Here is a 16,504-nt window from a genome sequence, read left to right as displayed (position 1 = left end):
CTCTCTCTCTCTCTCTCTGTGTCTGTCTCTCTCTGTCTCTCTCTCTGTCTCTCTCTCTCGGTCTCTCTCTCTGTCTCTCTCTGTCTCTGTGTATCTCTCTCTGTCTTTCTGTCTCTCTCTCTCTGTCTCTCTCTGTCTCTGTGTATCTCTCTCTGTCTCTCTCTGTCTCTGTGTATCTCTCTCTGTCTCTGTGTATCTCTCTCTGTCTTTCTGTCTCTCTCTCTCTGTCTCTATCTCTCTGTCTCTATCTGTCTCTGTCTCTCTCTCTCTCTCTGTCTCTGTGTATCTCTCTCTGTCTTTCTGTCTCTCTCTCTCTGTCTCTCTCTGTCTCTGTCTCTGTGTATCTCTCTCTGTCTCTCTCTGTCTCTGTGTATCTCTCTCTGTGTATCTCTCTCTGTCTCTCTCTGTCTCTGTGTATCTCTCTCTGTCTCTCTCTGTCTCTGTGTATCTCTCTCTGTCTTTCTGTCTCTCTCTCTCTGTCTCTGTGTATCTCTCTCTGTCTCTCTCTCTCTGTCTCTGTGTATCTCTCTCTCTCTCTCTCTGTCTCTGTGTATCTCTCTCTGTCTCTCTCTCTCTGTCTCTCTCTGTCTCTGTGTATCTCTCTCTGTCTCTCTCTGTCTCTGTGTATCTATCTCTGTCTTTCTGTCTCTCTCTCTCTGTCTCTCTCTGTCTCTCTCTCTGTCTCTCTCTGTCTCTGTGTATCTCTCTCTGTCTCTCTCTCGCTGTCTCTCTCTCTCTGTCTCTCTCTGTCTCTCTCTCTCTGTCTCTCTCTGTCTCTGTGTATCTCTCTCTGTCTCTCTCTGTCTCTGTGTATCTCTCTCTGTCTTTCTGTCTCTGTGTGTCTCTGTCTCTCTCTCTCTGTCTCTGTCTCTGTGTATCTCTCTCTGTCTCTCTCTCTCTGTCTCTCTCTGTCTCTGTGTATCTCTCTCTGTCTCTCTCTGTCTCTGTGTATCTCTCTCTGTCTTTCTGTCTCTGTGTGTCTCTGTCTCTCTCTCTCTGTCTCTCTCTGTCTCTGTGTATCTCTCTCTGTCTCTCTCTGTCTCTGTGTATCTCTCTCTGTCTCTGTGTATCTCTCTCTGTCTCTGTGTATCTCTCTCTGTCTCTGTGTATCTCTCTCTGTCTCTGTGTATCTCTCTCTGTCTCTTTGTATCTCTCTCTGTCTTTCTGTCTCTCTCTCTCTGTCTCTCTCTCTGTCTCTGTGTATCTCTCTCTGTCTCTCTCTGTCTCTGTGTATCTCTCTCTGTCTCTGTGTATCTCTCTCTGTCTCTGTGTATCTCTCTCTGTCTTTCTGTCTCTGTCTCTCTGTCTCTGTGTATCTCTCTCTGTCTCTGTGTATCTCTCTCTGTCTCTGTGTATCTCTCTCTGTCTTTCTGTCTCTGTCTCTCTCTGTCTCTGTGTATCTCTCTCTGTCTCTGTGTATCTCTCTCTGTCTCTGTGTATCTCTCTCTGTCTTTCTGTCTCTCTCTCTCTGTCTCTGTGTATCTCTCTCTGTCTCTGTGTATCTCTCTCTGTCTCTGTGTATCTCTCTCTGTCTTTCTGTCTCTCTCTCTCTGTCTCTCTCTCTGTCTCTGTGTATCTCTCTCTGTCTCTCTCTGTCTCTGTGTATCTCTCTCTGTCTCTCTCTGTCTCTGTGTATCTCTCTCTGTCTCTCTCTGTCTCTCTCTCTCTGTCTCTCTCTGTCTCTGTGTATCTCTCTCTGTCTCTGTCTCTCTGTATCTGTCTGTCTCTCTCTGTCTCTCTCTGTCTCTGTGTATCTCTCTCTGTCTCTGTCTCTCTGTCTCTGTCTGTCTGTAGGGAGTGCCAGGTCCAGGCCAGTACCACATCAGGAGTCAGTTTGAGAAGCCGAGCAGCCCGTACGGCAATCTACCTGTCTTCAGCCCTCCTTTCCTCTCTCAGGCGCAGGTACAGTAAATACAACATACCATCCTGAATCACAACACACCATCCTGAAAAACAGCACACCATCCTGAAAAACAGCACACCATCCTGAATCACAAAACACCATCCTGAAAAACAGCATACCATCCTGAATCACAACACACCATCTTGAATCACAACACACCATCCTGAATCGCAACAGACCATCCTGAATCACAACACACCATCCTGAAACACAACAGACCATCCTGAAACACAACAGACCATCCTGAATCACAACAGACCACCCTGAAACACAACAGACCACCCTGAAACACAACAGGCCACCCTGAATCACAACAGACCGTCCTGAAACACAACAGACTGTTCTGAATCACAACAGACCATCCTGAACACAACAGACCATCCTGAACACAACAGACCATCCTGAACACAACATACCATCCTGAACACAACATACCATCCTGAACACAACAGACCATCCTGAATCACAACAGACCATCCTGAACACAACATACCATCCTGAATCGTGACCTTAACTAAACTAAAAGTGCGTCCAGAATGGCAACCTGGGGAGGGCCCTGTTTAAAAGTAGTGCACTACATAGGGAATAGGGTGCACTACTTTTGACTAGGGATCCCATGCGAGAGCGTGTGTAAGTGTATACTTTGAGAGAAGGGTGGCGAATGGGCACCGACTCAGCCATGGTTGCCACTTTGGCTTCCTGTGGTGTGAAGCAGTCTGTCAGACACACCATGTGATGGACCCTCGGACAAGACACCATCGTAAGCCCTTTTGACCAGAGTCCTCTCTGTTTTAGGGACGGATGGAAGGTTATATTAGTGTACTATCTTAGGATCCGTTGGAGTCCAACTCAGCTATCAGTATACAGTACAATTGACTATTTCATTTTCCTTCAGGTTCAATCTACATCCTAAATATATAGTGCACTTCCTCTGTCCCCCATCTCCCGTCGATCCTCCAGGAGGCACAGAAACGGCCATTCACCTTCCTCATTGGTAGTTCCATGGTGAGGCACATCTCGGTTTCTGGAGCAAAAACCCTGTGCTACCCCGGAGGCTATGGTGAAGGATATCACAGGGTTTATTCCGTGTGTCCAACCAAGGGCTGCTGCTGCGTAGTGCATGTGGGATTAAATGATATCACAGGGTTTATTCCGTGTGTCCAGCCAAGGGCTGCTGCTGCATAGTGGGATTAAATGATATCACAGGGTTTATTCCGTGTGTCCAGCCAAGGGCTGCTGCTGCATAGTGGGATTAAATGATATCACAGGGTTTATTCCGTGTGTCCAGCCAAGGGCTGCTGCTGCGTAGTGCATGTGGGATTAAATGATATCACAGGGTTTATTCCGTGTGTCCAGCCAAGGGCTGCTGCTGCGTAGTGGGATTAAATGATATCACAGGGTTTATTCCGTGTGTCCAGCCAAGGGCTGCTGCTGCGTAGTGGGATTAAATGATATCACAGGGTTTATTCCGTGTGTCCAGCCAAGGGCTGCTGCTGCGTAGTGGGATTAAATGATATCACAGGGTTTATTCCGTGTGTCCAGCCAAGGGCTGCTGCTGCGTAGTGGGATTAAATGATATCACAGGGTTTATTCCGTGTGTCCAGCCAAGGGCTGCTGCTGCGTAGTGGGATTAAATGATATCACAGGGTTTATTCCGTGTGTCCAGCCAAGGGCTGCTGCTGCATAGTGGGATTAAATGATATCACAGGGTTTATTCCGTGTGTCCAGTCAAGGGCTGCTGCTGCGTAGTGGGATTAAATGATATCACAGGGTTTATTCCGTGTGTCCAGCCAAGGGCTGCTGCTGCGTAGTGGGATTAAATTATATCACAGGGTTTATTCCGTGTGTCCAGCCAAGGGCTGCTGCTGCGTAGTGGGATTAAATTATATCAAAAGGGTAAATCAGAGAAAATGAAACAGGATTTTATTGAGCTGATCAACACCCTGAAAGGCTCAGAAAAAGCAGCCGATTATCTCTGGCCCCGTGCCGTCGCTGGGTGGTGGCTGTGAAATGTTCAGCGGGAATTTTAGCTCTTCATATCTGGCTTAAAGACTACCGCCACTCTGTTGGCACAACTGTTATTAACAATTTCGACACTTTTTGGAAACAAAAGATGCTCTACAAAGATGATGGACACAAACCATCTAGGAGTCTGGACCCTCTCTTCACATTTCTCGGCTGCGTTAAGATATTGACTCAGAAACAGACCAAGCCCCGTTCAGGTAATACCTCCCGTCCTCTCTAAGCGTTATCGTCGTACTGTTGTCTGTACTGCCACAGGGTGTTGTCAGTTGTAATCTTGTACCAATCAATTTGAACTCCACTCTTAGATCTGCTATTGTTAGCTCAAAAGAGATGCCCACTGTGTTCTGCTCACCCAGTACTATTAGTTGAAATGTGAATTCCATAACCTTGAACAGCCCCTCATTTTTCAAATCACGTAGAGAACTTTAGCTGTTGCACGATGGCAACCAAACCCCATGTTAGTCAGTTTATAACATTCAAATCAAATCAAATCAAATGTATTTATATAGCCCTTCGTACATCAGCTGATATCTCAAAGTGCTGTACAGAAACCCAGCCTAAAACCCCAAACAGCAAGCAATGCAGGTGTAGAAGCACGGTGGCTAGGAAAAACTCCCTAGAAAGGCCAAAACCTAGGAAGAAACCTAGAGAGAAACCAGGCTATGTGGGGTGGCCAGTCCTCTTCTGGCTGTGCCGGGTGGAGATTATAACAGAACATGGCCAAGATGTTCAAATGTTCATAAATGACCAGCATGGTCGTATAATAATAAGGCAGAACAGTTGAAAAGTTGAAACTGGAGCAGCAGCACGGCCAGGTGGTCTGGGGACAGCAAGGAGTCATCATGTCAGGTAGTCCTGGGGCATGGTCCTAGGGCTCAGGTCCTCCGAGAGAGAGAAAGGAAGAGAGAAGGAGAGAATTAGAGAACGCACACTTAAATTCACACAGGACACCGAATAGGACAGGAGAAGTACTCCAGATATAACAAACTGACCCTAGCCCCCCGACACATAAACTACTGCAGCATAAATACTGGAGGCTGAGACAGGAGGGGTCAGGAGACACTGTGGCCCCATCCGAGGACACCCCCGGACAGGGCCAAACAGGAAGGATATAACCCCACCCACTTTGCCAAAGCACAGCCCCCACACCACTAGAGGGATATCTTCAACCACCAACTAACCATCAATTAGGAGGCCTGCGTCTTGTGACCGTAGCGTACGTGTAGGTATGTACGGCAGGACCAAATCAGAGAGATAGGTAGGAGCAAGCCCATCATTGGTTACTCTGAGAGGTCCTCATATTGAAATAGGCTGAGGTCTCAGGCCCTATGGTGCCAATCTTCTACTCTCTCCTCTTCTACTAATAGGGATAGACCAAATGGTGCAGTCCTAGGCAATCTTATAGCCATACCAACTATATCAATATCAGCCATCAGACAGGGCCTGAAACCACCGATTGAACGTAGCTTGTTTGAGTTGGAGACTCCATGTGAATAAAATATTTGTAAAAGGACTTGGGTTGATGCATTTGAACATTAGGAGCTTACATCCTAAACTGGATTACATCAAGATTATGGCGATACAGATGTGTCCGGACATTCTGGTATTGGCTGATATTTAGATCTCTGGGGACATTCTGGTATTGGCTGATACTTAGATCTCTGGGGACATTCTGGTATTGGCTGATACTTAGATCTCTGGGGACATTCTGGTATTGGCTGATATTTAGATCTCTGGGGACATTCTGGTATTGGCTGATACTTAGATCTCTGGGGACATTCTGGTATTGGCTGATACTTAGATCTCTGGGGACATTCTGGTATTGGCTGATACTTAGATCTCTGGGGACATTCTGGTATTGGCTGATACTTAGATCTCTGGGGACATTCTGGTATTGGCTGATATTTAGATCTCTGGGGACATTCTGGTATTGGCTGATACTTAGATCTCTGGGGACATTCTGGTATTGGCTGATATTTAGATCTCTGGGGACATTCTGGTATTGGCTGATACTTAGATCTCTGGGGACATTCTGGTATTGGCTGATACTTAGATCTCTGGGGACATTCTGGTATTGGCTGATACTTAGATCTCTGGGGACATTCTGGTATTGGCTGATATTTAGATCTCTGGGGACATTCTGGTATTGGCTGATACTTAGATCTCTGGGGACATTCTGGTATTGGCTGATACTTAGATCTCTGGGGACATTCTGGTATTGGCTGATATTTAGATCTCTGGGGACATTCTGGTATTGGCTGATACTTAGATCTCTGGGGACATTCTGGTATTGGCTGATACTTAGATCTCTGGGGACATTCTGGTATTGGCTGATACTTAGATCTCTGGGGACATTCTGGTATTGGCTGATACTTAGATCTCTGGGGACATTCTGGTATTGGTTGATACTTAGATCTCTGGGGACATTCTGGTATTGGCTGATACTTAGATCTCTGGGGACATTCTGGTATTGGCTGATAATTAGATCCCTGGGGACATTCTGGTATTGGCTGATACTTAGATCTCTGGGGACATTCTGGTATTGGCTGATACTTAGATCTCTGGGGACATTCTGGTATTGGCTGATACCTAGATCTCTGGGGACATTCTGGTATTGGCTGATACTTAGATCTCTGGGGACATTCTGGTATTGGCTGATACTTAGATCTCTGGGGACATTCTGGTATTGGCTGATACTTAGATCTTTGGGGACATTCTGGTATTAATATTGAGGGTTGTGATGTGTTCAGAGCTGACAGACAGGGTAGAGGTGTTGGAGTGGCCATTCTTATCGGAAATGATTTATCTGTCTCTTTACTGACATTTTTAAGCCTTTTGTTTGAGGGAAAATGTATCCATAACTGTTATAAGGGTCTTATCTTCCTCCCTCAGCTAACCTTTGTGCACTCGAGGAGTTAATTAGTTTGGTGTCTTCTTTTACTAAATCATAAGATATTAAATTATGATTGGGAAATGCAGGCTTCAGACAATCAAAAATAAATGTGTAATGATCTAAACCTAACCCAGCTGATGACTACGCCTTCACGGCCCAACCCTAAATATCCTTCCAGGTCAGCTCTGATCCATCTTATCTTAACTTAAATATGTTTCTACTGGTGTCTTTGCCCAGGATATTAGTGACCATTGCCCAGTTGTTTGTGTTAGAAATGTGAGAATACACCATTTCTAATCCTCGTGTCGTCACGAAGAGGAACTTTAAAAAGTTCAGCAAAAATGTATTTTTAACATGATCTTTATTTTAGTGACCTTGACTGTATTTCACAGGACCTGATTTAGCTTTCAGACTATTGTGGATAAGCATGCTCCCTTCAAATAATTAAGGTGTAAAGGTAGATGGAATGCCTGGTACACTCTGGAATTATCAGAAGTCACTCAGTAAAAGAGATCACGCTTGTGTCAAGGCCAGGAACACAGGGCTTTGGCCCGGACTGGCAAGCTTTTAAGCAACTGAGGAATCACTGTGTAAGACAAATCAGAAAGGCTCAATCTGATTATTATGTAACCTCTCTTTCTCATTGTAATGGGAACCCTGCTAAATTCTGGATAACCGTCAAATCCCTGAAGGGTTCTACTTCCTCTTCTCTGCCACAACAAATTAATTCAGACACTGGCCTCATTATGGGAAAAAATGCCATTATTAATGCATTTAATCATAATTTTATTTCAGAGGGCTCTCTCTTTGCAATAACTTCTAATCCTATTCACAATGATACTGGGCTGGATGCTGATAGGGGGAAACTTTCTGAATGATCAGATAAATGATAGTCAACGCTTTTCTTTTAGGTTATTTACAGAAAAATAAGTCCTGGATGCTTTGCTAGCAATAAACAACAAGAATTGGATCCTGGTCTTCTTAAGTGTGCAGAGCCCATCATTGTTGGCTCAATAACCCACATGAGTTATTTATCATTGTTATCAGGAAATATTCCTAAAGTATGTAAATCAGCTCTTGTGCTGCCACTTCATAAGGACGGGGATAGTAGAGATCTTAATCATTATCGGCCCATTTCAAGGCTTCTTTGTCTAGCTAAGATTCTAGAATCCTTGGTAAATGTACAACTTTGCTCTTTTTTTTTATCTGAGAAATGTATTTAGAATGTAAACCAATCAGGGTTTAGTCCTGGACATAGCACTATTACAGCTACCACTTTAGTAGTTAATGATCTTGTCAAAGCTTTACACACTAAAATGAAATGTGCTGTTTTGTTTGTGGACCAGTCAAAACTCTTGAAACTCACGCTATTTTATTGACTAATTTGTCCTCGATAGGCTTGAGCTCTGACGACTGTTCATGGTTTCATGATTATCTTAGTGACAGAACTCAGACCAGCGTGATTGATGAGGTTAAGTCTGAATTTCTTGACGTGCATAAAGATGTACCACAGCAGTCGATTTTGGAATCTGGGCCCAGATTCACAAAACCTTCTTAAGAAGAAACGTCTTCTTAATTGCCATTTTTCCCCCTTAACTATAGACTTATGAAGAAAGTTAAGCAAAGTTGCTATTCTTCAAAAAGGTTATGGGACATGTTCTTGCGTTATTTCTTATGTTTGTCCTTAAGCAAAAAGTTAAGAGGAAATTACATTCTTGAAAATAAAGTTATTGGATTGTTTTCTTGATTCCAACGTAGCTAAACCCTTGTCTTAAACTGAGGGCACTGAGAGAAAACAGATCATGAAAGCAATTTAATTCACTCACAAACTTAATCTGAAAGTTTCACTATTGATTATTTTAAACCCAAGAACATGTTTTTAGAACAGTAATCTCAGTATGAAATATGCTAACATGGTTGCCATTGCTAGCTAAATCGGTTGATTGTTCTGGTGCTGTTCGGGGCAGTTTACAGTATCGATTGTTCTGGTGCCGTTTGGGGCAGTTTAAAGTATTGATTGTTGTCGTTCGGGGCAGTTTAAAGTATTGATTGTTCTGGTGCTGTTCGGGGCAGTTTAAAGTATTGATTGTTGTCGTTCGGGGCAGTTTAAAGTATTGATTGTTGTCGTTCGGGGCAGTTTAAAGTATTGATTGTTCTGGTGCTGTTCGGGGCAGTTTAAAGTATTGATTGTTGTCGTTCGGGGCAGTTTAAAGTATTGATTGTTGTCGTTCGGGGCAGTTTAAAGTATTGATTGTTGTCGTTCGGGGCAGTTTAAAGTATTGATTGTTCTGGTGCTGTTCGGGGCAGTTTAAAGTATTGATTGTTCTGGTGTTGTTCGGGGCAGTTTAAAGTATTGATTGTTGTCGTTCGGGGCAGTTTAAAGTATTGATTGGGGAATTATTTGTGGATGAATGTTACTCTTTTTCTGGGTGATTTGTGATGTTTTATTTGTGCTTCCCATCACTGTGTTTTTGTATTTTAATATATATGAGAATTAGTAACAGTCAAAAGTGTGTACCTACCTACTCATTCAAAGGTTTTTCTTTATTCTTACTATTTTCTACATTGTAGAATAATAGTGAAGACATCAAAACTATGAAATAACACATATGGAATCATGTAGGAACCAAAAACGTGTTAAACAAATCAAAATATATTTTAGATTCAGGTGACTAACTCATGAAGCTGTTTGAGAGAATGCAAAGCTGTCATTGAAGAACCTCAAATATATTTTGATTTGTTTAATACTTTTTTGGTTACTACATGATTCCAAATGTGTTATTTCATAGTTTTATTTAATGTATTTATATTTATTTAACTAGGCACGTCAGTTAAGAACAAATTCTTATTTTCAATGACGGCCGAGGAACAGTGGGTTAACTGCCTTGTTCAGGAGCAGAACGACAGATCTGGGATTTGATCCTGCTTTGATTTGATCCTGCAACCTTTCGGTTACAAGTCCAATGCTCTAACCACTAGACTACCTGCCGCCCGTTTTGATGTCTTCACTATTATTCTACAATATATATCTTTTTAAAAGTAAAAATAAGGAAAACTCCTTGAATGAGTAGGTGTGTCCAAACTTTTGACTGGTACTGTATATACTGTGTAATATGTGTATAATGTGTGTATTTATGTTGTATAGTGCAGGGCACATTTGGAAAAGAAACCTAGGTCAATATGTCTTCCCTGTTAAACATTTAAATATAAATATACTTATTTTGACCAGGGTCTGGTCTAAAGTAGTGCATTATATAGGGAATAGGGTGCCATTTGGGATTTAGACCTCAGATGAATTCCTGGATTAGGAGGAGCTCAGATTGCTACAGCATTTCAGCAGAACTCTTTTTGCGTCATGTGGATAGCTAGACTCAAAGAAACTCCTGACAGATGTCTTAATTAACACTCTCTCAGCCTCCACACACACACACGTGCACACACACACACACACACACACACATCCCCCCAATACACTTTCCACTGGGGTACAAATCAGCGCCATCTGCATATAAAACACTTCTATAGTTTCTGATGAGAGACAGACAGGTTGGAGTTGACAGACAGTCTTCTTTCTGGACTCTAAAGAGCAGGTGTAAGGGGGAGTTAGGCGAGTTAGTGTGAGTTAACGGGAGCTAGTGCAGATTAGTTAGCGGGAGTTAGCGGCTCTGACCTGGTTTCTCTGGCCCCACACTGCGTCAGCATACCGCTCTGCCCTGTGAAGTCGTCTCTCTAGGTCTCTCAGCTAGGACGCTCTGCCTCTGTGATCCTCGTCTCTCCGGCTCCGCGCCACCCACGCCATCTGACACTCTTATCCAGAAGAAGGAAGGGGAATGAGAGGAGCAGCTGGAGCCCACCCTCTCATCTCTCCTCTCCTCTGCTCTCCTCTGCTCTCCTCTCATCTCTCCTCTCCTCTCCTCTCCTCTCCTCTCCTCTCCTCTCCTCTCCTCTCCTCTCCTCCTCTCCTCTCCTCTCCTCTCCTCTCCTCTCCTCTCCTCTCCTCTCTCTCCTCTCCTCTCCTCTCCTCTCCTCCCTCACCTCACCTCACCTCACCTCAGGAGCCTTGTATTGGTACTGTAGACCTCAGCCTCAGTTTCCCCACATGAATTAATGTAGCACTTTATACAATCTGGCATATTCAGCCTTGCTTGTGTCCTGACTGAACCCTCCCTCCCCCTTACCCCCCATCTGGTGTATGTGACAATAAAACATTAATATAGTTTTTTTATACACATGCACTCTTTATAATCAACCCCCTCTTTCCGTCTATCACCTTCTATAAATGGGAATGTACGAATGGATCGGCAGTGTTTGGTGTGGAAGGAAGGCCTCCTCAACAACTGATCTAACCTAGCCATGTAGAAGTGTTCGCTAGAGGAAGGCCTCCTCAACAACTGATCTAACCTAGCCATGTAGAAGTGTTCATTAGAGGAAGGCCTCCTCAACAACTGATCTAAGCTAGCCATGTAGAAGTGTTCGCTAGAGGAAGGCCTCCTCAACTACTGATCTAAGCTAGCCATGTAGAAGTGTTCACTAGAGGAAGGACTCCTCAACAACTGATCTAAGCTAGCCATGTAGAAGTGTTCGCTAGAGGAAGGCCTCCTCAACAACTGATCTAACCTAGCCATGTAGAAGTGTTCATTAGAGGAAGGCCTCCTCAACAACTGATCTAAGCTAGCCATGTAGAAGTGTTCGCTAGAGGAAGGCCTCCTCAACTACTGATCTAAGCTAGCCATGTAGAAGTGTTCGCTAGAGGAAGGACTCCTCAACAACTGATCTAAGCTAGACATGTAGAAGTGTTCACTAGAGGAAGGCCTCCTCAACAACTGATCTAACCTAGCCATGTAGAAGTGTTCATTAGAGGAAGGCCTCCTCAACAACTGATCTAAGCTAGCCATGTAGAAGTGTTCGCTAGAGGAAGGCCTCCTCAACTACTGATCTAAGCTAGCCATGTAGAAGTGTTCGCTAGAGGAAGGACTCCTCAACAACTGATCTAAGCTAGCCGTGTAGAAGTGTTCACTAGAGGAAGGCCTCCTCAACAACTGATCTAAGCTAGCCATGTAGAAGTGTTCACTAGAGGAAGGCCTCCTCAACAACTGATCTAACCTAGACATGTAGAAGTGTTCGCTAGAGGAAGGCCTCCTCAACAACTGATCTAAGCTAGCCATGTAGAAGTGTTCGCTAGAGGAAGGACTCCTCAACAACTGATCTAAGCTAGCCATGTAGAAGTGTTCATTAGAGGAAGGCCTCCTCAACAACTGATCTAAGCTAGCCATGTAGAAGTGTTCATTAGAGGAAGGCCTCCTCAACAACTGATCTAAGCTAGCCATGTAGAAGTGTTCATTAGAGGAAGGCCTCCTCAACAACTGATCTAAGCTAGCCATGTAGAAGTGTTCGCTAGAGGAAGGCCTCCTCAACAACTGATCTAACCTAGACATGTAGAAGTGTTCGCTAGAGGAAGGCCTCCTCAACAACTGATCTAAGCTAGCCATGTAGAAGTGTTCATTAGAGGAAGGCCTCCTCAACAACTGATCTAAGCTAGCCATGTAGAAGTGTTCGCTAGAGGAAGGCCTCAACAACTGATCTAACCTAGCCATGTAGAAGTGTTCGCTAGAGGAAGGCCTCCTCAACAACTGATCTAAGCTAGCCATGTAGAAGTGTTCATTAGAGGAAGGCCTCCTCAACAACTGATGTTACTTCCTCACCATACTTCCTCACCATGACCCTTGGTCTGTTTTCCTCGTCTTTCTATTCTGATCTGTAGTCAGGCGTGTAGCTACGGTAGATAGCAGATAATGCAGGGAGCATTGTAGACAGGTGTGTAGCTACGGTAGATAGCAGATAATGCAGGGAGCATTGTAGACAGGTGTGTAGCTACGGTAGATAGCAGATAATGCAGGGAGCATTGTAGACAGGTGTGTAGCTACGGTAGATAGCAGATAATGCAGGGAGCATTGTAGACAGGTGTGTAGCTACGGTAGATAGCAGATAATGCAGGGAGCATTGTAGACAGGTGTGTAGCTACGGTAGATAGCAGATAATGCAGTGAGCATTGTAGACAGGTGTGTAGCTACGGTAGATAGCAGATAATGCAGGGAGCATTGTAGACAGGCGTGTAGCTACGGTAGATAGCAGATAATGCAGGGAGCATTGTAGACAGGTGTGTAGCTACGGTAGATAGTAGATAATGCAGGGAGCATTGTAGTCAGGCGTGTAGCTACGGTAGATAGCAGATAATGCAGGGAGCATTGTAGACAGGTGTGTAGCTACGGTAGATAGCAGATAATGCAGGGAGCATTGTAGTCAGGCGTGTAGCTACGGTAGATAGCAGATAATGCAGGGAGCATTGTAGACAGGCGTGTAGCTACGGTAGATAGCAGATAATGCAGAGAGCATTGTAGACAGGCGTGTAGCTACGGTAGATAGCAGATAATGATCTGTAGTCAGGCGTGTAGCTACGGTAGATAGCAGATAATGATCTGTAGTCAGGCGTGTAGCTACGGTAGATAGCAGATAATGCAGGGAGCATTGTAGACAGGTGTGTAGCTACGGTAGATAGCAGATAATGCAGGGAGCATTGTAGACAGGCGTGTAGCTACGGTAGATAGCAGATAATGCAGGGAGCATTGTAGACAGGCATGTAGCTACGGTAGATAGCAGATAATGCAGGGAGCATTGTAGACAGGCGTGTAGCTACGGTAGATAGCAGATAATGCAGTGAGCATTGTAGACAGGCGTGTAGCTACGGTAGATAGCAGATAATGCAGGGAGCATTGTAGACAGGCGTGTAGCTACGGTAGATAGCAGATAATGCAGAGAGCATTGTATACAGGCGTGTAGCTACGGTAGATAGCAGATAATGCAGGGAGCATTGTAGACAGGCGTGTAGCTACGGTAGATAGCAGATAATGCAGGGAGCATTGTAGACAGGCGTGTAGCTACGGTAGATAGCAGATAATGCAGGGAGCATTGTAGACAGGCGTGTAGCTACGGTAGATAGCAGATAATGCAGGGAGCATTGTAGACAGGCGTGTAGCTACGGTAGATAGCAGATAATGCAGGGAGCATTGTAGACAGGCGTGTAGCTACGGTAGATAGCAGATAATGCAGGGGGCATTGTAGACAGGCGTGTAGCTACGGTAGATAGCAGATAATGCAGGGAGCATTGTAGACAGGCGTGTAGCTACGGTAGATAGCAGATAATGCAGAGAGCATTGTAGACAGGCGTGTAGCTACGGTAGATAGCAGATAATGCAGTGAGCATTGTAGACAGGCGTGTAGCTACGGTAGATAGCAGATAATGCAGGGAGCATTGTAGACAGGCGTGTAGCTACGGTAGATAGCAGATAATGCAGGGAGCATTGTAGACAGGCGTGTAGCTACGGTAGATAGCAGATAATGCAGGGAGCATTGTAGACAGGCGTGTAGCTACGGTAGATAGCAGATAATGCAGGGAGCATTGTAGACAGGCGTGTAGCTACGGTAGATAGCAGATAATGCAGGGAGCATTGTAGTCAGGTGTGTAGCTACGGTAGATAGCAGATAATGCAGGGAGCATTGTAGACAGGTGTGTAGCTACGGTAGATAGCAGATAATGCAGGGAGCATTGTAGACAGGTGTGTAGCTACGGTAGATAGCAGATAATGCAGGGAGCATTGTAGACAGGTGTGTAGCTACGGTAGATAGCAGATATTGCAGGGAGCATTGTAGACAGGTGTGTAGCTACGGTAGATAGCAGATAATGCAGGGAGCATTGTAGACAGGTGTGTAGCTACGGTAGATAGCAGATAATGCAGGGAGCATTGTAGACAGGTGTGTAGCTACGGTAGATAGCAGATAATGCAGGGAGCATTGTAGACAGGCGTGTAGCTACGGTAGATAGCAGATAATGCAGGGAGCATTGTAGACAGGGCACCCGTCTGTTTGTGCCATCATGCCACTCCTTTTCATGCCAAACATGAAGAAATCTGAAACATACCGATACCCAGGATAGCAGCATTGTGAGTGGATGACATGTCTATCTGTCTGTCCCTCCCTCTCAGCGGTTCAGTCCTGTGAAGGAAATGGCTCCTCCTGTAGGTATGTACAATGACCCGCGCTGTGCTCTGGAGATCCTCAAGAAGACCACTGGAATGCAGAGAAATCCATTTGGTCTGACTGCTGTTCGGTTCCTCCCTGACAGCCGGAGACAGTCCACTCCAGGTGTGTGTGTCTGTGTGTGTGTGTGTGTGTGTGTGTGTGTGTGTGTGTGTCTGTGTGTGTGTGTGTGTGTTTGTGTATAATATATATCCACAACACACTCTATCTCCCCCACACCTCTCAAACACTCCCCGTTACTCACATTGCTGACCCAGTGTGTGTTTATGTACTTAACGGCCGGGCAGATGTTTTATGGCTGATACACGGTGGCAGTACATCATCTGGAAATACTGCCATTTGACAAGTGCATAAATGCCCGGCATAGATAGATGGCTGAAGGTAGTTTCAGTGATGACTGAAACGTCAGTCCGTGTGAAGTAGAGCTTTTATGTATTGTAGTGTTAGTGTGTGTACAGGGAGAGATTTAATGTATCAAGGTAGGATGCTGGGTAATCGAACAGTCATTCCCCCACATTTATCCATTTACACACACACACATCAACACAGTCCCCACCCCCGCCTGTGTTAATGCTCTGCTCCCACCTCAGGTCCTGGTGCCTATAATATGTTTGAATATGGCCTGGCCCAGGACAGCATAAAAAAGGCTTACCTAGAGAGTACCAGGAAGGGAGGCTTCGGCTCGACAGCCCAACGCAGTCTCGTGTTCCACAAAAATGAAGAGGTCCCTGGGCCTGGCCAGTACAAGGTAGGACTTGCTCTCAGCACTGCTAGAAAGACAAGCCCATGATCTGATCTGTAGTGTGGTAGAACCATGGGGATTATTACAGAGCTCAGCAAAAACTCTCATCTCCCGTGTGTGTGTGTGTGTGTGTGTGTGTGTGTGTGTGTGTGTGTGTGTGTGTGTGTGTGTGTGTGTTTCTAGGTGGAGAAGAAGACAGAGGAGCTGTACAAGAAGCAGCACACAGCAGCATTCAAGTCGGCCACAGAACGACTGGCCATATCCCTGGTGGCTAAAGTAAGACTACGGGGCATTGATTCATCACACACACACACACACCACCAGCACGGACTCATCATGCATGCTGTGATACAGCTGTTTAGAACAGGCATCAAGTCAGCATGTGAACTAAGGAGAGTATCAACAACATACAGTCTGAAAGCTTTCACAATAGATACTCCACCTTCCTTCAGAACGGCATTCTCTAGTCTGCTAAGGAAGTATCAATTATAAATGGCCAACCTGTAAACACACACACACACACACACATTGTCAGAGAACATCCGTGATTATTAATGAGACTGGGTATTTTTCCTGTTTACCATTTCTGTCCCCCTGCCTCCCTGCTGTTTTCTCCTACACACACACACACGCAGACACACACACACACACACACACACACACACACACACACACACACACACACACACACACACACACACGACACACACACACACACACACACACACACACACACACACACACACACACACACACGCAGACACACACACACACACACACACACATTCGCTGAAGGTCTGAGGCTCTGTGCTGCTGTCAGTGTGTGTGTGTGTGTGTGTGTGTATGT

The 16,504-nt window shown here is 45.0% G+C and overlaps 1 protein-coding gene across 1 annotated transcript in view; it reads left to right on the top strand.

The window, feature by feature from the left end:
* Positions 1-16,504, top strand: part of stpg2 (sperm-tail PG-rich repeat containing 2) — an 85,186-nt gene that overhangs the window by 20,121 nt on the left and 48,561 nt on the right. Inside the window, exons 7-10 of the mRNA XM_065011391.1 lie at positions 1,795-1,902; positions 14,861-15,020; positions 15,506-15,663; positions 15,841-15,933. Coding sequence (XP_064867463.1) covers positions 1,795-1,902; positions 14,861-15,020; positions 15,506-15,663; positions 15,841-15,933 — 519 coding nt within the window. The remainder of the gene's footprint in view (positions 1-1,794; positions 1,903-14,860; positions 15,021-15,505; positions 15,664-15,840; positions 15,934-16,504) is intronic.

The sequence above is a fragment of the Oncorhynchus nerka genome, linkage group LG27 (genome assembly GCF_034236695.1).
Source record: "Oncorhynchus nerka isolate Pitt River linkage group LG27, Oner_Uvic_2.0, whole genome shotgun sequence".
Classification (NCBI taxonomy): Eukaryota; Metazoa; Chordata; class Actinopteri; order Salmoniformes; family Salmonidae; genus Oncorhynchus; species Oncorhynchus nerka.
The sequence above is the reverse complement of the archived record's forward strand: the minus strand, read 5'-3'. Positions and strand labels throughout refer to the sequence as shown.